Genomic DNA, 24,165 nt, shown 5'->3' on the forward strand with positions numbered 1-24,165 from the left:
GCCATTTCTCTAAATGCTTCATATAAATCAGCAGTGGCAAAGATTCCATATTTGTGAACTAAGTTATAGTTTCAGTAATGGAAATTTCCGCAAGTTTTCTCATCCTTCAACAAAATACAGATGATCCTCAGCTTATGATGGTTCAAATTATGATTTTTTGACTTTAAGATGGTGCCAAAGTGAAATGCATTCAGTAGAAACCAGACTTCAAATTTTGAATTTTTATCTTTTCCCAGACTAGTGATATGCAGTACGTTACTCTCTCATGATGCCGGGCAGCCGCAGCTCCCAGACAGCCATGTGATCACTACTGTAAGCAACCAATACTTTTACAACCATTCTTTACCCATACAGCCATTCTGTTTTTCACTTTCAGCACAGTATTCAATCAATTTCATGAAATATTAAATACTTTATTATAAAATAGGCTTTGTGTTAGATGATTTTGTCCAACTGTAGGCTAAGGTAAGTGTTCTGAGCATGTTTAATGTAGGTTAGGTATATTACATGTATTTTTGACTTATGACATTTTCAACTTACAATGATGTGTTTATCGGGATGTAACCCCACCATAAGCGGAGGAAGAGCTGTAATCCTAAATTTATCATTATCAGGATTAAAAATAAATGGATAACTGGACCGCGGTCTACCTGCAATAGAGTCCCAAGAAATGTGACAGTAAAATTTCGCCTATAATGTAAATTTTTCTATTCACAATGATGCAAAATTAATAGCTGGTGCCATCTTTACAGAGGAATTTCCATTTAGTTCCCTTTTGATGGGCATAGTCCTTCCTTCCTGTATTTGTCCCATCACCCAGTGACACCCGATTTTTCCCTTTCAGATAGTCAGTGGTTTTATGGTTCATTTATTTACTCATTCAATCATTCAACACCCTTGGGTTTGGTGCTGTGCTGAGCACTTGATAGGTAACTAGTTTCTGCTTTCCAGGGTCTCACAGTTTAGTAGAGGAGATACATGCATACAAAAATAATTGTGATACTATGTCCTAAATGAGATATAAAAGAAATGGAAAAATTCCCAGAGCACTGGACCCAGAGGCATAGCAATATTTTGTCAGGGAGATCAAGAGAACCACAAAGAGGATGACGATTAAGCTGGTCCTGGGAGAATGAATCTGATTTCTTCAAAGGGAGAAAGTTAAAGGTGAAGATCATTCAAGTCAGCATGAGCAAAGACATGGAGGTATGAGGTGTACAATGTTTGGGATATTGTGACGGACATCACATCGTCTACCTCTGAGACTATATATGCACGTCTGTTTTGTTCTTTATAATGAAACCATCTGTTCATTGATGCCCTACCTCCATTTTGATGGATCTTCTCCTTAGCTTAGTTTCTAAGTCAGATTTCTTTTTCAAATTGTGGGCTTTGAAATAAATTTAGCAATTCCCCAACAACATCTCTTTTCAACTGAATGGCATAGAAAAGACTAGAATAAAGCCAAACAGAAAAATAACAGAGTGCATTAACTGAGGAAGGTAAGTACTGTTTTGTGAACCATGTTTTGGTTGTGTGTCTGAGTGTGTTTTTATGTGTCTGTTCCATAATGTATTTCTTATTGTGGGTCACAATAAAAAAAGTTTGAAAGCCACTGAAGTAGTAATATTTTCTATTACTTTTCATTGCACTCATAGTATTGGTTATGATTAAACCTTGAGTCCAAGTCAACCTTGATTTTTAATGAAGTGACAAGTGACACAGACTGACCTCATTTATAAGCCTGGCACACAGGCAAGCATCTGTTTTACTGAACTCTAGTTGCATTTAACCAGATGAAATTATTCTAACTTGGGGATGAAACCATCATTTATAATGGTATTTTAACATTATTTTTCTATTCCAAGTTCCAAACTATTAAATTAAAGACAATATATAAAAATCTAACCAATTAGCAGTAAGCTTCTTAAGAGATTGGCTTCTTCTATAATGGTCATTTGTTCATTCAACAATTATTTACTGAGTGCCTACTCTATGCTCAATGGTATTTTAGATACTGGAGATGACAGTCGTGTAAAAGAAAGAGAAGGTTATAAAAGTAAAAATATTTTATCTTAAACATTCATATTAAGTTCGAGCTTCTTGCAATTAGGATGGCATGATATTTTAATAAAAGATTTTGAAACAAGCCACACAAATATTTGGAAAAATAAAAAGCACAACTCCAACCTACACAAGAAAAATCACATAACAGGATATATTTCATAGGATATTTTAAAACTAGACAAGATAGATGGCATATTTCATAAAATGATTTCAATCTATCCCCTGTATAAAAATTAGAAGACATATGGTCATATATAACACACAGTTTGCAAAAATATGCGTCTTCCCAGTAGGGAACAGATATCTGTGCTACTGTTGTGTTGTACTTATAAAGTTTAAAGTTCTCCGTTGAGAGTAAAGCAATAGATTTTTTAAAGTTGCATATCAAACTGAGAGTATATCTTGAATTTTCCCGTGAAATTTCTCCCATTTAATTCATTCTTTGTAGTTTTATACATGAATACTGATAAAAAGTAATAGCATTGACTTTTTATCCCTAACAGTATTTGTAATTTCCATACTAGGACTTATAAAATCCATTTTGTTTGCCTTATGAGATTTAAAAAAATTTATTTCAGTGTAAGTCAACTGAAGGCCTGTATCATGGGCCAAGATGCTAGCTAGGTAGGGAAATACCAACATATTTTACATCACTGATAAACTATTTCAATAAAACATAAATAAATGTTTTCACTTATTACATTGCTTTATGCATTTCTTCAGCACCATTACATGTCTTCATGCTGCTTTCTGTATCATTTTACTCACTTGCTTCTAAAGCTATCACTTGCCATCTTTAAGTGCCCTTTCAAAGCTATTTAGGGATATAAGAATGTCTTGGTCACCCTTGGAAATTTATTTTACTTTAATCTAGTGTCTCTTCCCACATAATTTATTTCAAAATTCCTGATAATCTTCATCATCTATTGAAGGTTTGTCCCACTTTTCAGAATAAGTGCATTTATATTATTTCCATGAGTGAGGGGTGAGGGGTGAGGAGAGGCTAACCTATAAATGAGGAAAAAAATACTTTTATTGCTCATTTTAAACATATATGTATATATTCATATATATACACACATATATATATATTTACATTTAGAAAAAGGCACAGTTCATATTGAAGACAATGTTGAAGGTTTAGAACACTGAAAAACGTAGTAACCCAGGAATTCTTAATATAAAGTCTTCAAAACTGTGATAACTTAAAAAGGAAAACAATACTATGTTTTCTTTAAATTTGGCTTGACTTTTCCTTTTTATGCCATTATGTTTCAAGAATGTATTTAGACATTTTTCACCCCGTTAGGTGAGGCATTCGCTTCCTTCACCTCACATGAGGGAGGTTATCATTGAGTCAGTTGCACTATGGTTTCCTAAGACAAATATGTTTAGGTTGAGACCAAGGCAAGAAAATTCTTGGATGAAAAGATTTTCTGACAAATTTTTATAAGTGACTGATTGGAATACATAAGTATAAATTTGATTTAAAAAACACAAAATAAAGATCAAATGGAAATTGTTACAAATGCTGAAAAAAATTTAAATGAAAACACTACTTTGCTGCCTCTTCAGAAATCTTTTGTATTACTTCTCTTTTGTCACCAAAAGAATACTCAGCACAACTCATAGATGCTAAGGGAGAAAATACATATTTCTCCTAGTGTTATCCTTTTGGCTTTTGCTAAAAAGGAAAGAGGATCTGATATAAGGCAGAATTTAAAATTAAAAATACCTGGAAGAAAGGGGCATGAAAGGGAGTAATTTGAACGATTATGTTCTCCCAAAGCTTCTGGAAGCCTCCTTATTTTCCCAAACTGGGTTTAACATTGTCCCTTAGTCAACAAAAATATTGTCTTTACACTTTGCTTTTTATAATGTCAATATTGAATAATGTGACAAGAATATTTATATAGAAAGGAGACTATGAGCTTTTGAAAATCTAGGTGTTAAACTTTTTGAACTCTTATACCCTGAAGATATTGAAATTAACATTTATTGGCTGATGATATTTTGATCATGAAGAATTATCAAGGATGTTTGATTTTACTTAAATTTTATAGGTTCAGAAACTAAGAGTTCTTTGTTGGGCCTGTAGTAACACTCAGATCTATCTGGTTAAATTTTGAAAATTTTTATTATCAGAATGATTGCTCAAATTCATCAGTAACCTGTTCTGTATGTTTTGTTGTTCTCGTTGATGTATATCTAAGCAGTAAGATAGGCCTTTTTATAATGCTGTTTCTCCTTAAAATGAGGAATGGCTCTTTTCCCTTTCTTCCGGGAAGCCTAAGGAGGAATATGGAGCTAACTGCAGTACCCAACTGAACTAAAATAAAAAGCTTGGAGTTCAGCGCCAGCAAACTTTTCCATCTGTTTTCTTCCCTTCTTCATTATTTGCACCGCTAGCTACTACAACCAAAGAACTGATGCAGTTTCTAGCTGTTTTAGAGCAGATAACCATTTCCAGATGAAAGCAATAAGTACAAAATGCATTTTTTTCAGTTATATCTAAAATTACCCACATCAGTTTGCTATTATCCATCCACAGGTAGTTTCTATTTTTGGGGGGGGGGTGGGGGGGAGGCTGGGCTGGGTGTGTTGGTACATTGCTCACCATCTTAAACATGATATCCAAGAGAGGACTAGAATACCTGTGCCACACGATCATTGGATAGAAATGCTTGTGAAACTGATGAACATGGAAACGACAACAACAAAAAAGTATGATCATTTTCACCTACACTCCACGGAAAGTAGTAACCTGAGGCGATTAGGACACTCAACAAGAGGTCACATGTCTATTAGAGGTGAAGCAGACACTTGAACATCTGTCTGCTTCATGGGGAGACTTTTCGTCTCAGAATACATACCCTAATAAACAACAGTTGGAGAAAATTGTCTATGACATTCAACATAATACTGAGCTGAGGCTGAGAGAAGGAAGGGTGGAACTGTATTTCCTTTTGTAAAGCGAAAACAGCCGTGAAATACAGCCTCTTCTAAAGTCTGATATTTAAAGGGAGTTGTAAGAAATCAAATTGTTCAATTTTAACGAAGAGTGGCCCAAGTTACTGGCAAGCTCACGCCTCCGAGTCTGCAAAATCACTGACCAGGAAAGCAAAACCTTCCCAACACCCAATTTTAATATTGTGCTAAAGCCACTGACTTTGTTAAAACCTCCGAGTTAAATATGATCCCCTCCCCACCGCTCTCCCCCGCCCTTTAGGTTAGTGTTTGGGGGACCGGGAGGGGGCCGGAGCTTGGCCCCAACCTCGGAATTGCTGCCAAGGGCTTGTAATACAATCTCTCCCCGTTTGAAGGGTAAATCAGTGTCAATTGCGTTTGCTGTCCACCAGAAAAAGTAAGCATTTTACTTCCGCTCGGTCTATGTGGACTGATGAAATGTAGGAAATCTGTTTCTGGCAGGGGGAAAAAATCGTTTTCCCAAACAGCACCGAGAGGAGCCATCAGAGAAGTATGAAGAGGGGCAGCGCGGCTGGAGCTGCTGCCGCTGCCGCCGGGCTGGTGGGGTGCGGAGAGCGGCTGCCGCAGGACCCGCGCCGGGAAGGGGCCGGCCCCGAGACGCTGCAGGAGCCGAGCCGGGAGCTCCGGTGCCCCTGAGAGCCGCCAGCAGCCCAGCTCCGGACGCGGGGGTGAGCAGGCGGGCGGGCCCCGCTCTCCGCCGCCGTTGCCGCGGCGTGAGCGCTCTGCAGCCCGGCTTGCGGAGCCCCGGCCTCTGCTGCACGGCTGGCGGCAGGGGAGGGGGGCCGTCGTTGCCAGTAACGTCGGGCACGCGGCTGGGAAGGGTGGAGAGCCTCGGACAGCCGGACGGGCTGTGGCGCTCGGTGTGTGGTCACTGCAGTGGGTGACTCTCTGACTCCCTGGAAGCGACCATGTGTTCCTCATCCCTATTGTGGAACAGTCCAAATGACCGCCGCAACGAAGAAACCCGCTGGGGCGGCTCAGCCAACCGGGGACAGGAGTGAGGATTTCTCATTAGCACAACGATTGTAAAGACACACATATGCATTTCGTGCAGAGGGTCTCTGTCTGCATGCTCAGCGTTGTCCCTTATTGAGGAGAGGAAAGCGGAGGGGGGATGGTCTTAATGGATTGATCCTTATTGCTTTACTTGAGTCAAGGAGGCCGGGAGGGGGGGAAAGAGCACGACACGCGTGATTTGGGGTGATGCTGTCTTCCACTGATGAGTTTGACAGAGTCGAGCTTTTGCTACGTGAATAAACAAACGCTAGGCTAGCCTATGAATCAACCCCCTTTGGGGCGATTTTTTTTGCCTGGTATTGTTCTTCTCGTCCAAAGAGCAAGGTTTTGGAATCTGAAATTATTTGGGGAGCACAGGAGCCAACTTGGCTTTGGAGGCATTAACGATTCTGGCAAGATTAAATTCTATCAGCCTAATAAATTGCCATTAGCCTAGTCCAGACATCCGAAGTTTCTACTGTCATGAATAGAGGGGAAGCAAAAGCAGGGGTTAACAGATTCTGTCTTCTACCTTTCAGTACAATTGGGGTGTGTGTGTGTGGGGTGGGGGGATTGTCCACTTTCCTCCAGTTAACCTTTTTGGAAATCAAAACCTTTCCTCTCTCCCACCTTCTTCATCTTCATCCTCTTACAGTGAAGAGTTTGCAAAACTTTACTGTCTCTCTTGTAAACTCCTCCCTCTCCCCAAGCACCCTCTCCTACAAAGCTAGATCAACTATGGGAGATCTTATGCCCAGGAAATAAGATCTGCATGTGCACAGGAACACCCATTAGGCCTCCTAGTGTTAAATAAAGGCTCAGACAGGTCGGAGGTGCCAGCCAGGCAGAGGAAATCCACCTTTTCTCCTCACCTACCCCCTGAGATTCACAGAGACAAGGCTGAGGAGGCCTCTGCTCACTGGTTTTCTTCCCTAACATCTTAGCAGTGTGGACGCTGATTAACTCCAGCTGGATCTGGTTTGCCCAGCCTGTCTTTGAAATTGATCAATGAGTTCCTTCTCGAGGAATGCTCCCCCCTAACTGTGGAGGAGGAGGTGGTGACTGTGGCAGTCCTCTCCAGCATGGGCATCTTGGTTCTCAGTGCCTAAGACAAGGTAAGGGACAGATATCTGAGGCATGGGACAGGCAGCCTTTGCAATGCACCTTGCAGCTTTAGTACACGGTTCCCTGAGTGGGCTCTGAAAGGGAAAGGTAGCTTGTATTTCAGCCTGTGTGCTACTGAACTTGGGGCTTAGTTCTTCATTTTAGTGTTACACACCATACTTTTGTGATGTGGACTGTGCTTTGCTGGGAAATAAACTCACAAGGCAAAATTTATTTCATCTGGTGCAAAAGGTACTGTGATTGCCACTGAGTGTCCTAGCATCTTGGTAAGAAATTTTAGTTAAACTTGCAGGTATGGAAGAATGTCAGGTCTTATATTAATCCTAAGTATGTTATGCATAATTTTAGAATTTTGCTTCAAGCCTGCAAGCCTGCTTTATATTTATAGACTTCGGGAGCCTTTGGAAGGCCAAAGTTACCTTGGTTGAAACCAAATAATGAGGCTCTAACAGTTTGTTTGCAGAGGGAGTTGTTAAAACTGGAGCTGATGTTAAGGTAATTTCGGTATCTTTGTGGTTTTGATACGGTGGCACAGAGATCCCGCTGTTTCTTTTAATTTCTCCTGGACGACTATCAAGATTTTCCACTCAGTGTTTTCTGACTAGAGAAAAGAATTGGAGTAAAGGTAGAAAATATCTCTTGGCAAAAAGAGTAAGATGCTTGTGTAATTTTTCTGTCCTAAATGTTTTCAGAGTCAAAGCAACTGAGTTTTTGCTAATGCTCTCCCCTTACATGAGAGTACATATATATTCAACAGAATGTAGAACTCTGCTAGCTCTCAACTACACTATAGTTACGTAAAACAGAAATCTTTTTATTGCAAACAACACACACATGGACACACACACAACAACATCTTCTTATGAATTAAGATTTACTTAATCAACTTAGGTTAAATTTTGATGTAAGTCCTCAAACATCCTAATCAATTAATGGCTTTCAGGTGATTTTCTATTCAAATTAAGTTTGAAATTAATCTGGTAGGGGTCCAGAAACCTGAGCTAAATTGTTTGGAAGAATACTTTAGTATAATTAAAAAAAAAAACTTAAAAATCTCTAATGCCAAGAAAATATAAGGAATTAGTTCCCACTCAGTCTTAATATTTTGGTCATGATTTGAGAAGGAATTATTATTGTAGGTATACCATCATTTGGTTCAAGACAACTCATCATGGGGCTGCAAAATAAGAAAAAGATTCCTGGAAGAGAGTTAGCATTCCTTGAGTTTGGGCACCAGAAGGGCTGAGTAGGGTACTTTTAATGACTAACTAGACTTGTTACTTAGGCCAAAATGTCTTAGGCTTCCAGTCCCTTATTAATAACCAGAAATTTGGCTGGTAAATCTTCTAAGGTCCATTTGAGTTTAAAGATTTTATTATATAATTAGAAAAACTAGTAACGAGTGTCATTTTGCTTTTACACTTGGCGCTTTTTAATTTCGGACAAGTTGCTCCCCTTAGCCAGAAGCAGAGGTCCATTTACAAGATCTAGAATCACCTTTCTGATTACATTTTGGACTTTTATTTTCTGTTCAGATTCTTAGGTTAAGATTTTACATTCATGACATTGGTTGAGAATATATAGCTTTGTAGATATATTATTGGCCAGCCAAAGTGAATCACATAGGCGTAAAGAACTCGGAATGGTGAAAGAGCCATCTAGAGCTATCCTTGGTTGTTAATTCTTTGAGTCTAGTTTGAAAGATAGCATTTTCTCCTTCCAGATTATGGAAGGGTGTTTGGCTTAAGGTGTTTTTATTTTTTTTAATTGTAAAAGACAGTGTTATTGGCCTATAAACTTTGTTTTCTTAGTTGTTTCACACCCATAGCACACAAAACTGACTAGACAGAGGGGAGGTCGATGCTCTAAATCAGAACAAAGGTGACCTTTAGTGCAGGGACCCTTGACTGTGGGTTCATTAGCACTCTGTTTTAAATGGCCACAGTTAGGTGTCTTTGTGGGGGGGAAGGGTGTGGTGACATCCTTTCACATTTATTTTGAGAGGCATGGCATTCCCCTTTCTTAATAGCTTATGAGTCTTTGATGCCAAAATGAAGTATAATATGTTACCAAAATTTGTTTTTAAAAACATGTAAACTACCCATCTTGGAGTTCAGCATTTCACTCATCATCCTGGGAGTTTCATCCCTCTCAATATGAAGAAAACTTGGGATTTTCCATTATTTATGGTTTTATTTCATCAATTCTTTATCTGTTTTCATTTCTCCCCCTGGCTTTTGCCATTTCTTAGTTATCTAGAGTTCTACAAAATATTCCTATTTTTGTTACAGAATTTCTTTTCTTTTTAAAATAAGTCAGTGGAAGCTTTATTTTTGCATATTTCCTATGGTGATGATTTCAATTTAGCTAGTGTTTGTTGAATGTACAATATATGCCAAATACTGACACAAATATTTCATCTTCACACGTATATGTGAGGTGTTAACCTCCATTATACATACTGGAGAACTCAAGTACAAAGAGAAAAAGTCATATAACTAGGATAGAACAACTACTAAATAGCCAGGTAGTAGAGCCAGTATTTGACCCCAGGACTCCTGATTCCAGCTCTAATATTCTATTATTCACGCTTCTTAGCAGAATTTCATATCAGACAGTAGTGATATAATGTTTATCATTTTATTCTTATTTTTCTGTCTTTCCAATTTATTTTCCATGCAATATTGCGATACTTTTTTTATAATATGGCAACAAAGACTAGAGATAAACCAGAAACCATCTTGGTCATAATCGAAGCACACCTCTAGGTGGTGAAAAAGAATACTTTTTCCTCAGAGTCAAAACTATGTCTTCAACTGGGATTCTGGAACAACAGACTAAACAGAATCTTTAAAACATGTGATATTGTACTTATGGAGTCATTAATTTTTTCTTCTTCCCCTGGGCTGGTTCAAGTCTCATCATATTCATAATGGTTATTCCAGAATCACTTCTATGGAAAGAAAGAAAAAAATACACGCACACACATTCTTTGAAGAATTCTGTATTAAGTTTCTGCATGTTTTTCCCTTTAAGTTTTATTTTTCTGAATTCCAAATCCTGAGGGTTGAGTTATCCGTTTTTAGATAGACCCGTAAAGCTTGGAGAAGCCATAGTCTGAAGAAGGCATACAAGCATTTGAATCCTTACTCCTTTTTTCAAAGCGATTGGCTTTGCTTAGTAATTACTGAAGTTACTTATCAAGCTTTTTAAATATTTAGGTTGTATGAATTTTAATAGTAACATCTTTCAGTATTTAGATATGTTATACAAAAAAAGAAGTTTCTCTTTCTCCAAAACCTATTTTTTTCTTCAAGTCAGTGTATCATTTCATTTCCTGTCTTAAAAGCTACCCCTTGGTATCTCTGGTGGTTTTCGAAGATGTTTGAATGAATTCAAAAGATCAGAAATGACCTTTGTCTTGTAATTTGTTCTTTGTGATCTAATTCAACTCATTCAGATGGATTAAACATTTGTTGAAAATTATAAAAGGTTTATAATCCTGTAGTGATCTTTTTATCTGGGTAATATAAATTTATTTGACCTTTGTTCACCGCAATTTAATCATTTCATTTGGAAACTGCTTCAACATGGGGTAATTCACACTCCAAATTTTGATCCGGCTAGCTGGGTCCATTTTCATCTTTTCTATTCATATCTCAGCTATATTTAAATCCAAGACCACCATGTAATGACTTTCAGCTAAACCATAGAGTCATGCCAAGTTTGATGGTGATTTAAAATGTGAAAAAAGGATCAGAAGAATTTGGATCAAAATCCTAATTTTTTTCAAAAGGGACTTAAACAGAAGAGTCCCTTAAACAGAAGAGTCCCTATCTATGACAGTGACTTAGGTGTCTACATATTTGGCATATGTTTCATTGTTTAACTACTGTCAGATGCTAATTACCCACTAAGCCTTCTTTCTCCTACCTTTGCCTCCTGGGAAAATATAACTGTTCTTTCTTTTTTTTCACTTTACATATAATTTTGATTATATACAAAGCGGCGTAACAAACATTGCTTAGTTATTCTTATTGTTTTAACTTAATGATCATCTGTAAATATTAGAAGATAGTTTAAATTACATTTCTGGCAAAATACAGGACAGACTACATGAGAAATAAATGTGCCACTGTCAAGGAAAATAAAAACTTCACTGTTTAGAAGCATTGAGGGGACAGATTGTGTCCCTCTGGCTCACTGAAACTGTTACATGCCATTAGGCTTACTGTAAACTATCCCTTGATGAATTCTTTGCTGGACAATGAGCTTACGAATCTGAGGTGTCTTCTTGCTTTTACAAAGCAAAATAGGACTCTGATGCTTAAATGGAAGTTGCAGAGAACATAATAGGATGTAGGTAAAGTTACTGAACTACCACATCTCACTTTCAGGAAAGTAGCAGGAGATATTGTGTCTTGAGAAGAAAGGCATTTTAGAGGTAACCCTTTTAAGATTTCAATTAGTTATTTAAATGTATGAATCATGTGCTTAAATGTATTTATTACTTAAATGTTTGTTTCTGAGGCTAGCTAGCCTGTAGGAATCCTAACCAACTACTGGGAAATGTTTTGTTTTCCTGGGGTTGGACCTATTTTTTAAAGAACTGGGGCAAAAAATGTTTTAGCCTTCTGGTTTAGTCACAGGGTTTGGAGAATCTTTAGGACTTTATATGAATAATGTCATGATTAACTGCAAAAGAAAATAGACAATTGTGATCTTCTGGTCCCTGTAATGACAATTTAGTAGCATATGACAAGGTATATTAAAATGTTTCATATTTTCACTAGTTATTACTTTAGATGACTAGATATACAGAGATTTATGGAAGGTGTTTTCAAAGAAAACTTACAGTAATTTTTTTCTGCAAAAATTACTTCAAAGCATAATTTCTCTGGAAATTAAATTGTCTGTGCTTTTAAATTATATATTTATGACACTTTTTAGGTGTTTAACCATGTTCCCAGCAGTCTTTTCAAATGCTACAGCAAAATGTTTGTGAAACTGTCACATTTTACAGTTTTCTGAACACCAATGTCTTATTTTGTTTAAAAGCTGTCTTTAAAAGGCAAAAATTAACCGAGGCTAAGAGAATTAGAGTTTGAGATTAATTGGAAAAGAATGCTATGTAACGTTTCAAATGATAAAACTGACAAGGATATATACAACTTATACTGGTGAACTTAAAATACCATTAGTAATAAATATAGCTGAAAACCCCATTATATCATATAAATCTTACTTTTTGTCATTTGCAAACATCTTCATTTTCATTTCATTCAGTCATAATGCATTTGGTTATTTTATAGTCACTATTTGCATACAGAATGGAGTTCTACACATAAACTTATGAGTTTATTACCTTCCCGCTCCAATATTACATCTGTAGTTTTAGGTCCTATAAATAATGCATACAATAGTACTACATTTAAGGCCAACTATATATTCATACATCTTTTCTGCAACCCACATAGAAGATTGTGTTACTCATAGGTTAGTGAAATCATCCCTTACTGTGTAGATATAAGATATGTCATGTAATTACTTCTTTGCTAAACATGAATACAAACAAACCCTAGTATGCAAAACATACAAAGTGAGAAGGTACAAAGTATGACAAAAGAAAACCTGTGACGATATTTATTAGAATTACGGTGTAATTCCTGGGTTATAACGTGGGTTCCTGATGACACTATTTTGTAAAATGTGTCATTCTGAAAACAGTAATGGTCTTAGAGTAAAGACCCAAGTTCAAGCCTGACTCTGCCGTGATCTAGCTATATGATCTTGGTTGAGTCACCCTTCCTCTTTGATTTTGTTTTCATTAACTGTAAAATAAGAGAAGTGTAGTAGGGACTCTAAAAGGATGCACTCTCCCATGTCCCACCCAATTCTCTAAAGTGTAAGTGCATGATTACTTGGCCATCTGCAAAGGACCAAGGGCTGTGCTTAATCTCATAGGTAATAGTTTTAAGAGTAGTGGTCATATGTTTATAAGAAATTTTGCAAGTCCAAATCTTGCGGATCAAAATTTGGAGTGTGAATTACTCCATGTTGAAGCAGTTTCCAAATGAAATGCTTAAATTGCAGTGAACAAAGGTCAATTTTGCTAGTATTCAGTCCTAAAATTCTGTGGAAATCGATGGCTTCAAAACTTAACCCAAACAATGGGAGTTTACAATTTGGATACCAAAATTTTAATCAACCACTTTTTATTGTTTTTGAATAAGTAGAATTTCTTTCCTTAGAAACTGTCGTTTTTCCAAATCTGATGTTTTACACAAGCAGAGAGCTTACTGTTTGATTTTTCTATTTGACCTTTGACAGCTGCTGCTTCCAACCAAGTAGTTGGTCAAAAGTGACAGGGCCAGTACAAGTAAAGCAAACAGTGTTTCATGAGGGTTTAATAATTAATAACCTGACTTGTCATCCGAACTTCCACAGATCCTGTTCCTTACTGTGTCATTGGCAGTGAGATTTTAACAAGAGAAGTCTGTATAAAAAGCAATTGCTCTTTTGTTTCCAAAACAGGTATTACAAGTGGATAAATAATGTGCACTGCTCTGAGCCCAAAGGTACGCAGTGGACCTGGCCTCTCTGATATGCATCAGTATAGCCAGTGGCTGGCCAGCAGACATGAAGCTAATTTGCTACCGATGAAAGAAGATCTGGCCTTGTGGTTAACCAATCTGTTAGGTAAGGTTATAAGATCTCATTTTGTCATCAAAGATAACAGGTTTATTCTCCCTGCTCATGTAGTGTCCTTCTCCTAAGCATGTGACACCACTTTAGAAAGAAAGACTTTCATTATTTGCATTTTGCATCTGGGAGACCTGAAGCATATAGAGAATTTAAATGAATTTCCCAATGTCTCTCACATTAACTGTGCTTAGTAATTCCAATATCATGCATTGTAACTGTGTGGTCAAATTGCTCATTTCATCTACACTCTTGCTGATCTGATTTATTTTTACTTTTCTTTCATGCAACTGACCAGTTTGGTCTATTCTTTTGACACTGCACACGGGCCACAGTCTGTGAGATCTGGCTTCTAAAGCTAGATTTCGTTGCCCTACTTTTATAGCACACCTTCTAAAACTGCTGAATACCCAGACTCTGGAACAATAACATCTATCCTTTGTCCAAATGAGCTGACTGGAGTCATCCAACCTTGAACTAAAATTTTTCTTTTCATTACACTTTTGTTTTTAAGTATTCTTCCAAAAGGACGATCTTAGAGAAAAAGGCTACCTCATGCTAAGGCTGCCTCTTTTTTTGTTTCTGTTGTGCTGGCATATTCAGAGTATACAATTTCAACCATGTGCAAAGTGGAATCATACGTTCAAAGGATCATCATATAAAGCAATGCTTTTTCACTAGTAATTTTTCACAGAGAACAAAATTGTTTTAAGACCTGAAAAAAGGATCCTTATAGAGTCTATAAGATTTGAATAGTGAGTAAACAGAATTTGCATGGTGCTTTATCATTTACAGAAAGGATTTCACCAATATTATTTTATTATTGAAAGGATTCCTTCAAGGTAAGTGTTGTTATCGTCACTTTCTAGCTGCTGAAACTGAAGAGTTTGGTGAAGAGCATAGTGCATCTGTAATTTTAGCAAGGTTTGACAAGGTTTTAGCACATTTGAGCAAGATTTTTCTTTTTGCTCACCATGGCTCTGGATTTTTACATTGCTTTTGCATTTTTTAAGCCTTTATCCTAGAGTTAGATCTTTCCTTTTTCCTTACTGTGTGCACATGCTTTTGACAATTCTATGTAGTCTAACCAGGGCTACCGCATATGGAAATGCAGGTGGTGCCCTTTGCAAGGGAGCCCAGTTAAAGGGTAAGAGAAGAAATGCAGAAGGCATCCTTCACATCCATCACTCCCCAGAAAGACCCTTCACTGTGCTATGGAGTGATATCCACCAGAAGGAAGGGCTACCTTTCATTTATACAAGGGGAGAGCATTTTTATTTATCTCCATTATATAGAGGATGTCAATTTAGCCTAAACAGATGGGTTTCCTCCCTCTTTTGTGTGTTCACTAATTATTGTTATATTAGTATTTTATTAACTTAGAGCTGTTTTCAGATATGGGCTGTCACAGCATGGCAGTATAGAAGTTAAGGCACAGACTTGGAATGAACTGCCTGTGTTTGAACACCAGATGTGCCACTTAACTGGCAATATGATCTTGAGCAAGTTATTTAATCTCTCTGTTCTTTAGTTTCCTCATCTATGAAGTGGTAATGACAGTAGGATTGCTGTGAGATTAAATAATTAAAATATGTATACTACTTAGTGCCTGAAATATTATAACTCTATATGTGGTGGTGTTATTCCATTTATATAGTTCAGTGATATGATTAATTTGATTTGGTGGGTAAGTTTATTCATTTATTCAACAAATATTTGAGTGTACATCAGCATAATAATTATTTGAATAAAATGGACTCTGGACTCAGAATGCTTGAATTCAAATCTCAGTGCCATCACTTACTAGCTCTGTGATACTGGGCAATTTTCTGAATGCACTGTGCCTGGGTTTCGTCATCTGTGAAATACATATAATACTAGTACCAACCTCATGGGATTGTTGGAGCGTCAAGTAAGATCGTCAGCTTTAGAACAAGGTCTGGCACATAGTAATCAACTAGCTATAGTAAATATACTAGCTACTGTGTTTATTGTGTTTCAGCACAGTCTGCTAAGTGCTAGAGGGTAGAGTGGTGACTAAGAATAGACAGAGTGCCTGTTCTTATAGAGCTTGGAGTAGATTGAACAAGAAATTAATATAAATAAGTGACTGAATAAATGATTCATTAATTGGACTTGGTATAAACACTAAAAGATATAGGTTGCAATAAGAATGTAAAAACAAGGAGATGGGAATGGGGCAAATGATCAGAGGGCTTGGGGAAATCCTTTTTAAGGGGTCTTATATTTAAAACTGAGATCTAAAGAATAATTAAGAGCTAGCCAGACAAAGTGTGGGGAAAAAAGCCTGTGTGGAAAGAATGGCATGTGCGGGATAGGAAGGAGTTTGGCGCCTTAGAAGAACTGAACAAAGGCTAGTGTCAACAGCGTAGATCAAGAGGGGGAGACTTTCATGAGATTTGTTGGGGCTAGAGCGTATACTGCTTTGAATACCATGTTGAGGAGCTTATAATTTATTGCATGCTCCACGAGGAGTCCCTGAGGTGTTCCAGGCAGGGGGAAATCATGATTATGAGTATAGCCTGATTACACAGGTGTGTTCCAAGGTCCCATGACTTGTCATCAAAAGCATTTTATTTGGTGAATGTGATCATTTACAAAGTAGCTTGAGCAGTGTGAGCAGCCCCAAGACAGCCTCAAAGAATAGAGAGTCAGTGTATGTGTAATGGAAATATCCTTGGACTAAAAGTCAGGAGACCTGGCTCCTAACTGGTGTCAGGAGACCTGGCTTCTGATTCTGGCTCTCTCACTTGGTAAACTTGCCCAAAGTCACTCAGCTATCTTTTCTGGGCTCAGTGTCCTCAACCATAAAATGAAGGGGTTGGAGTAGATGATCTCTAATGTCCATTCCAGTTCCAAAAGTCTAAGTTTCCAAGAAATCCAGCTCTTGAGACCCAGTTTGAAATCATCAATATGTATAAACAAGGAGAAAACAGTTTACGTAAATGAATAATCTTTCTTTTAAAGAATAAAAAGGCTAATGTTCTTAATGCCAGTTATTGGTAACACAGAAGCAACTGATGGCTTGTGAAATTTTCTCAGAAAAGAAATCTTAAAAGAATCTCAAAAAAAAAAGAATCTTAAAATATAGTAAAGTGCCACTTTCTGTTAACTTGAATTCATAAAAGTAGGTAGATGATAGATTTCAAGTAAATATCCTCATGGTAACTTGGAAAGTAGACCAATAGCTTGAGGTCATTTAAAGTGGTAAAACATTCAGAGGTAAGAAAATATGTTATGTACTAGAATGGTGATAATAAGGAAGAGAGAAAAAATGTATGGCTATGTGACAAGATATTTTTACTACACATAATAGATACATTTAGTATTCACGTATCTTAGAAATGGAGTCATTAAAGTAAATTTTAAAATTCTTACTGGTCATTTTGTTGCCTCAGAAATATTTGCAAATTTATATTATACAGCTCTATTTCAATTCTCCATTTTTATCTACTTGAAGGTTAGAGATATCTTGAAGGTAGTTTCAAAGTTGATCTGGTCTCTAGATAAAGTATCTGAATTTTTTGGTGAGGTGGAAATTCACATACTAAATTAAAGCTTCTAACTAGACTTTGCCATTGTAGTGTGGACCTTACTTGTGGAAAGATTTCCTATTTCTTTCTAGCAATACTTGACTAAAATGTAACTTTTTTTCCTTTTTTGCCTTTCAAAAAAAGTAGTAATGATATTCTAAATTCAGGTATTTCTGATCCTACATATAAAATGTCAATTGAAAGGTGGAATTTTTTAAAGAACGCTCACTTTGCATTCAGGTTTTTTGGTGGATAAAAATTATTTGATAGAGAAGAAAATTATTTCATTGGTTCATAGACCAATATTCACATTCTTGCCAAATATGAAGGCATAATACTGTAATTTTCAAGTACTATATACTTACTTAATCAGTAACAATAATAACGCTTTAGATTCCTCAGCATAAAATTAAAGCAGCAATAGCAAATTTGCAATAGCAAATTTTTAGGCTAACTAAAATTTATATATTAGAATATAAAAAACTATTTTATAAGTTAACTAGTTGAGTTAAATAAATTGTCATGATGGTTGGGATTTGTTTATGTGGTAGCATACCAGTCTGATTCATGAGAAAATCATCCTGTGATATTACATATCTTTGTAGTCCAAGTATGTTTTCTATTGATAATAGTTGACACTATGGAGTTTTATGACCAACACTCAGAAAAGACAGCAAAAGAAACCTGAATCAACAGAATCTTGCCTCTAAAACATTTCTCTGGCCATTGTCCCCTGCTATACATTAAATATACACATGTAATTTTTATTTTAGGCTTTCTGTTTTGTTATTTTTGTTCATGAACTAGCTATTGCTCATTTGTTAATTAACTATGTCCTTAGGACATATTTGAACATCAAATGATTATACAAATAAGTCTTGGAGAAAAACTTGTTACTTTGAATAAACAGCATGTAATTAAATTAACAGTCCCAGATTATAGCAACTACCCATCATTCAGATAGATGAGGCGCATTCTACAGATTTCATGATTGTTGAAAGACTATTGAAGACTGTTGTTGGTTTAATTTTGAAATGAATATACTAACATAGATGTTCTCAGATTGTTTATTTATTTTATGTTTCTTTAATCATTTGAAAATGACCTTTATCTTCAATTAGTATTTGTTTAATAACACTACATGAATCACATGGGAGTATAATTTTGAGAAAAGACTGTAGTTGTTAAGCATCACAGAAATTGATATTGCTCTTAAGGACTTTAGATCGTTAAGATGTAGGCATATGTGTTTGGATATATGCAGGGAGTTTGAATAAATCAAAAAATGTATTACAAATCAAGTTAAGCTAAATTGATTTTACTAATATTTAGAAATGCATTATGACAGTTGATGTTATGATGATTGTCCCTTTCTCTGACTTTCCTACATGCACATAAAGGAAAATTCAGTTGTTATATGCGTAGTATGATCAATAGGTAATGTTTTCCTTATTTCAGTTATTTCTGAAAAAACCTATTTTTAGCATTAGAAAGTTAAGCACCTATTTACTGGAGTTGCTGCTGTCTAATGAGTTTGGAACAGCTCTTTTCTTTTTTCTTAAAGTCCTTTTACTGGATACTTGTCCTGCAGACTTCTCATATTCTTGATGTAGTCAATTAAAATTTCTTAGGAAAGGTGGTGTCTTATGCTAGTTCAAAAGTTTAAAGAATCAAGTCTATGTTCACAAATTGACACCTTTCAGAGAAGTTACACCCTAATGTTTTTTACTCAACTTTTCCAACAGAACCGACTTTGTCTTTTGTTGATACAAATACAGGGTAGACTCTGAATCAGTGTGGAGCAGGTGCTGATCTAGGGTTTCTGGATATAATCAATCATTTCCTATCTCACAACATTTATATTTCAGTCTTAAAACACTGACTAATTTGAGTTAAGATAGCAGATGAGTTGCTTCGAGTTCTCTAATTGGAGAAATAGACTGTGATTGAGAGGTACAGTGGAGATTGGAGTAGAGTTTGATCATATCTAGATCACCCTTATAGATAAAACATACTAGTTTTCTTATGCAATGAATCAGGCTACATAACAGAGCATGCCTGAATGCTATTCTCGGTCATTCTCCAATCATCAGCAAGGTGACTTGCTATTCATTTCTCAGCACCACTGTCTTCAGCCCTACACTGTTTTGCTTTTTTCTGAAGGAGTTTCTAGAGAGAAAAAATCTGTAGATTTTCTAAAAAGAAAAAGACAACTGCATTCAAGAGAATGCATTGTTAGAGAAAATAGTCATTTGTGTATCCAGCAAATATTGATTTAACTAACTAAGAGTGGTGGCTAAAAACATAGACTCTAAACCTAGACTTCTTGGGTTAAAGAGTCAGATTCACTGTGTGAGCTTAAGCAAGTTATTTAACCTAAATACATCAATTTCATCATCTGTAAAATGGATATAATAGAAGCACTCACTTGGCAGTTTTGTAAAAATATTAAAAACATGAATACATGTAAAGTGCTTGGCATATAGTAAGAACTCAAATGTTAAATATCATTATTAGATATTATATATTATTAGGAAACTGTAGTACTGCTAACTTACTAGGAGGAAAACATTCTTTCCTAGCAAAATAGAAGATAAAAGGGATAATCTTTATGGAAATTATGGCAAGCCTACATTTCTGGGAGGAATACACTTGTATGTACAAGTATGTGTGTTGATTTTAGTTACCTGACAAAATATTTCAGGTACATGATTATTTCATATCATTGTATCCTCATATTTTAAGAGGAAATGACTAATCACAATATTTAACCAAACCACCTGATCTCTGTCTACTGGCAAATCATGACTGAATTGATGATGTGAAGATCTAAGTTCACAATTATGAACCCAGTAAGTAAAGATATTCTTTCTAGACTTGGCTATTTTGGGTTGACCTTCAAGTCAATAATAAAGACAACCCAGTATGTGTCGGCATTCCAAGGTGATTTAATTGTGTCTGTTCATTGCCCCTTCTTTCACTAAATATACCAAAAACGTGGAAAGATGGGATTGGGGAAGAAATGATTCTATGCTACTAGAATCCTACTGTTTCTAGCATTTATAGTCTAATGTCTCAAACCAGCTACACAATTTATATTAAAGGAGATCTGGTTCTGCCTGACAGAGATTGAACTGTGTATAGCTTTTACTTGAGAAACTGTAATTAGTAATTCATAGCCTATTCTGATGGATTCGTCATGATTAAATTCAGCCAACTTTATATTCAGTTTTTTATATACTTTTGGTAATATTAATAGAATAAAGAGTATGATAATATATCACCCCATATAAGGATTATAACTGATTTCTTAAAATTATACAGTACATTTAAAATGTATATTTTATGATTCTTAAACATTGGATGGAAAATGTTACATATGAAGGTTTAAAAAAAATTCTCTGTCTTGCATTTTTCCTTCATTTGAGTCAGTACATTTCAACCATAAAGTATGTAATAGTGTCTGCTTTAGCCAAAAAAAAAAAAAAAATCCCACCTTTTGGAGCTATAAAATATACAGAATTGAAAGCTGAGACCTAATATATTTTTCATTAGGTACAGATGTTCAATGTTAAATTCCTCAAGTATTCATGAAAAGGAGGATAACAAAAAATTGTTCAGGTATAATGCAGAAAAAGTAAAAATCATTCCTTTTGGTAAATTGCTAATGACTTTTCAATGAAAGCCATTTTTCTTTTTATAATTTACAAGTTCTTGTAAATTTATTGTAATCATCTCATCACTTGACATTATGAATAGAATCTTTAAATTTTCAAGTAGCTTAATGAAATAATGCCTAAAGACCTCTTCCAAATGTAGAAAATCTTATAAGTAATTTATAAAGGAATCATTCAACAGTTTAGGTAAAGTTTACCTTCTTTACCTTGAAATGTAATTGATAATTTAAAAAATATTTCTAATATTTATTTTTATGCTTGTTTGTAAATAACTTTCTTATTATCATTAGAAAATGCAAGCCAATATGGTGAATGCATAATACAAATTCTGTTGTGCTGGCTTTTTTGTATCTTGAGACTATTACTTTCATTCCTTAATTGAGCTGAGCTGCATACAATTTTGAAATACTAATAGCTCTGGATAGGCTACCTCTGTGGCGAGTACTTAGAGCTACTGATGTTTTGCCACCTGCAGAGGTCATTATCCTAACTGAGGGCTAAAATGTGAACTATCCAGTAGGGAAAAAAAGAACATAAAAAAAGTAATTCTTTTTCCTCCTTCACCTGCCCTTCCCCCCAAACTGTAAAAAAATCATTTCAAACAGATGTTTCTTAAAAACCAAATATATTAGATAGTGTGAGTTTAACTTTAAGCCAGTAGTATATCTGTTGTTCCAGTTGGTTTACATTTATCTTAAGTGTTCATGGAATTGAGCTGCATGCATTTTTCTTAAGATAAAAGGTAATCCTATGACTCTCAGTGTAAAACTTTAAAATACCTCCTTTTTTCCTTTTTGCTTTAACAACTACTTTTCACAGAAATAATACCCAACATTTTCTCAAAGTTTTCCAAGAGTTTGTTTCTTCATTTGTCAATTCACGTACTCACTGAACATGTTTTACTAGGTACCTTCTATGTAAGTAACATTATGCTTACCTCTGTAGTAACACACACGCAAAACAATATACCTCAAGAGGTTTCTAATGTACTGGTGATGACAGGAACTTTGTACAAAGCATGTTATTAGCCACAGAAGAAGTTTGATGAGTGCCAGAGTGAGTGATATTCCTGAGTATGACCATATAGGAAGGAGATTGATGTACACTGGGAGGATCTCTTTCTGGATTTCTGATTAAAGGGAAAGTAGAATGTGGCCAGGCAGATAGAAGATAGGGGGCTGTTATAGGAAGGGGCCATGCCTGGACCAAGGCATGGGAGTGGAAACGGGAAGATCTGCCCATGGAACTAGGAAGGCAGGGTGCAGACCAAGGAGCAGGGTGTAAGCAAAGTAGAATAGAAAGGTGGATTAGCGGCATATGAGAGGACTTTGGATATTGGGTTAAAGCGGGTTTGTTTCATCTTTTACGTAGAGGAGAAGATTAGGGACTATGCAGTAAAGATGAAGATTGGCTCAGTGAGGGTGGTGTTTAGCAATATTAATTTTAGCAGTGATTATGGTATGTTCTGGAGGCAGACGTTGAGGATACGAGGACTAACCGTTGTTCTTGCTGCTAGAGTTTAGGTATCAGACCATGACTTTTTTTTTTTTTTTTTTTTTTGCGGTACGCGGGCCTCTCACTGTTGTGGCCTCTTCTGTTGCGGAGCACAGGCTCCGGACGCGCAGGCTCAGCGGCCATGGCTCATGGGCCCAGCCGCTCCGCGGCATGTGGGATCTTCCCGGACCAGGGCACGAACCCGTGTCCCCTGCATCGGCAGGCGGACTCTCAACCACTGCACCACCAGGGAAGCCCCCATGAATTTTTTAAATTAAGATTATGGTTCTAGAAGCAGAAGGAAGCATGAATCTACAGGACTTGTGACTAATAAGTTATAGGAAATTAAGACAGGGAAATAAAATATTCTGAAACTTAGAGAATTACAACACCAGGAAAAGGAGAGAGCTTAGGGAAAGGAGTTTTCAGGAACATGCAAAAAAGAAATTAATGATTTTATAGAGCCTGGGGGGGTGGGGAATGGAGCCATCGGGAGTGATAGTTAAAGGGTACAGTTTCTTTGGGGAGTGATAAAAATGTACTAACATTGACTGTGGTGGTAATTGCACAACTCTGTGAATATACTAAAAGTCATTGAATTATGCACTTGAAAGAGGTGAATTGTAAGGGGTGTGAATTATATCCCAATAAAGCTGTTACAAAGTAAAAGAAAAAAAAAGAAGAAAGAAAATATACTTTGGGAGCATATAAGAAAGAAAAATAACTTTTAACCAGTAAAATGGCAGAGATGGACAACTGTGAATCACGTTCATAAGAGCAGTAATTGAAGCTGTGAGTGGTTGTGAGGAGACAAAAAAAAAAGCAGAGAGATCTGAACCTAATAATTCCACAGTTCAAGCACTGCATCAGGAAGGGGAAGAGTGGTTAGAGGGGCAGTGTTTTCTTATAGAGAGTTTCTTACTTGCATTAATTTTACCTGTATTATCTTCATCAGGAAAACAAACTCAATGGAATTTAGAGATGTGTTTTTTTGTTTTTTAATTTTATTTATTTATTTTTGGCTGTGTTGGGTCTTCCTTTCTGTGGGAGGGCTTTCTCTAGTTGCGGCGAGCGGGGGCCACTCTTCATCGCAGTGCGCGGGCCTCTCACTGTCGCAGCCTCTCTTGTTGCGGAGCACAGGCTCCAGACGCGCAGGCTCAGTAGTTGTGGCTCATGGGCCTAGTTGCTCCGCGGCATGTGGGATCTTCCCAGACCAGGGCTCGAACCCGTGTCCCCTACATTGGCAGGCAGATTCTCAACCACTGTGCCACCAGGGAAGCCCATAGAGATGTGGTTTTATGCATTGGCCACACTCTTAAAATTGCCAGTGGTGGTTGATTTTTGATATACTATGGCTCTATTTTATATTAAAGGGGAGCTATGGAGTTCTTGTGATGAAAGACATATACACAACACAAAATACCAGTTTCGCTTTATGCTCTTGCCTTACAGGCCAAAGTAACTGAAAAACGTAAAATTCCAAAGAAACCATTCTTTCCAGTGATTTCCTATCTCAGATATGTAACTCAGCTAGAATTGGAATTTTGGTGATAAAAACCGCA

The 24,165-nt window shown here is 36.4% G+C and overlaps 1 protein-coding gene across 3 annotated transcripts in view; it reads left to right on the forward strand.

The window, feature by feature from the left end:
• Window positions 1-243: 243 nt before the first annotated feature.
• Window positions 244-24,165, forward strand: part of GAS2 (growth arrest specific 2) — a 124,866-nt gene continuing 100,944 nt past the window's right edge. Inside the window, exons 1-2 of one of the 3 annotated variants that reach the window (XM_060018613.1) lie at window positions 244-312; window positions 13,711-13,875. In XM_060018613.1, the coding sequence (XP_059874596.1) occupies window positions 13,731-13,875 (145 nt within the window). In that variant the 5' untranslated portion in view covers window positions 244-312; window positions 13,711-13,730. Of the gene's footprint in view, window positions 313-5,447; window positions 5,724-13,710; window positions 13,876-24,165 lie in introns of those variants that run through there. The other 2 variants (XM_060018611.1, XM_060018614.1) reach the window with 2 other exon arrangements.

This window comes from Delphinus delphis, chromosome 8 (genome assembly GCF_949987515.2).
Source record: "Delphinus delphis chromosome 8, mDelDel1.2, whole genome shotgun sequence".
Classification (NCBI taxonomy): domain Eukaryota; kingdom Metazoa; phylum Chordata; class Mammalia; order Artiodactyla; family Delphinidae; genus Delphinus; species Delphinus delphis.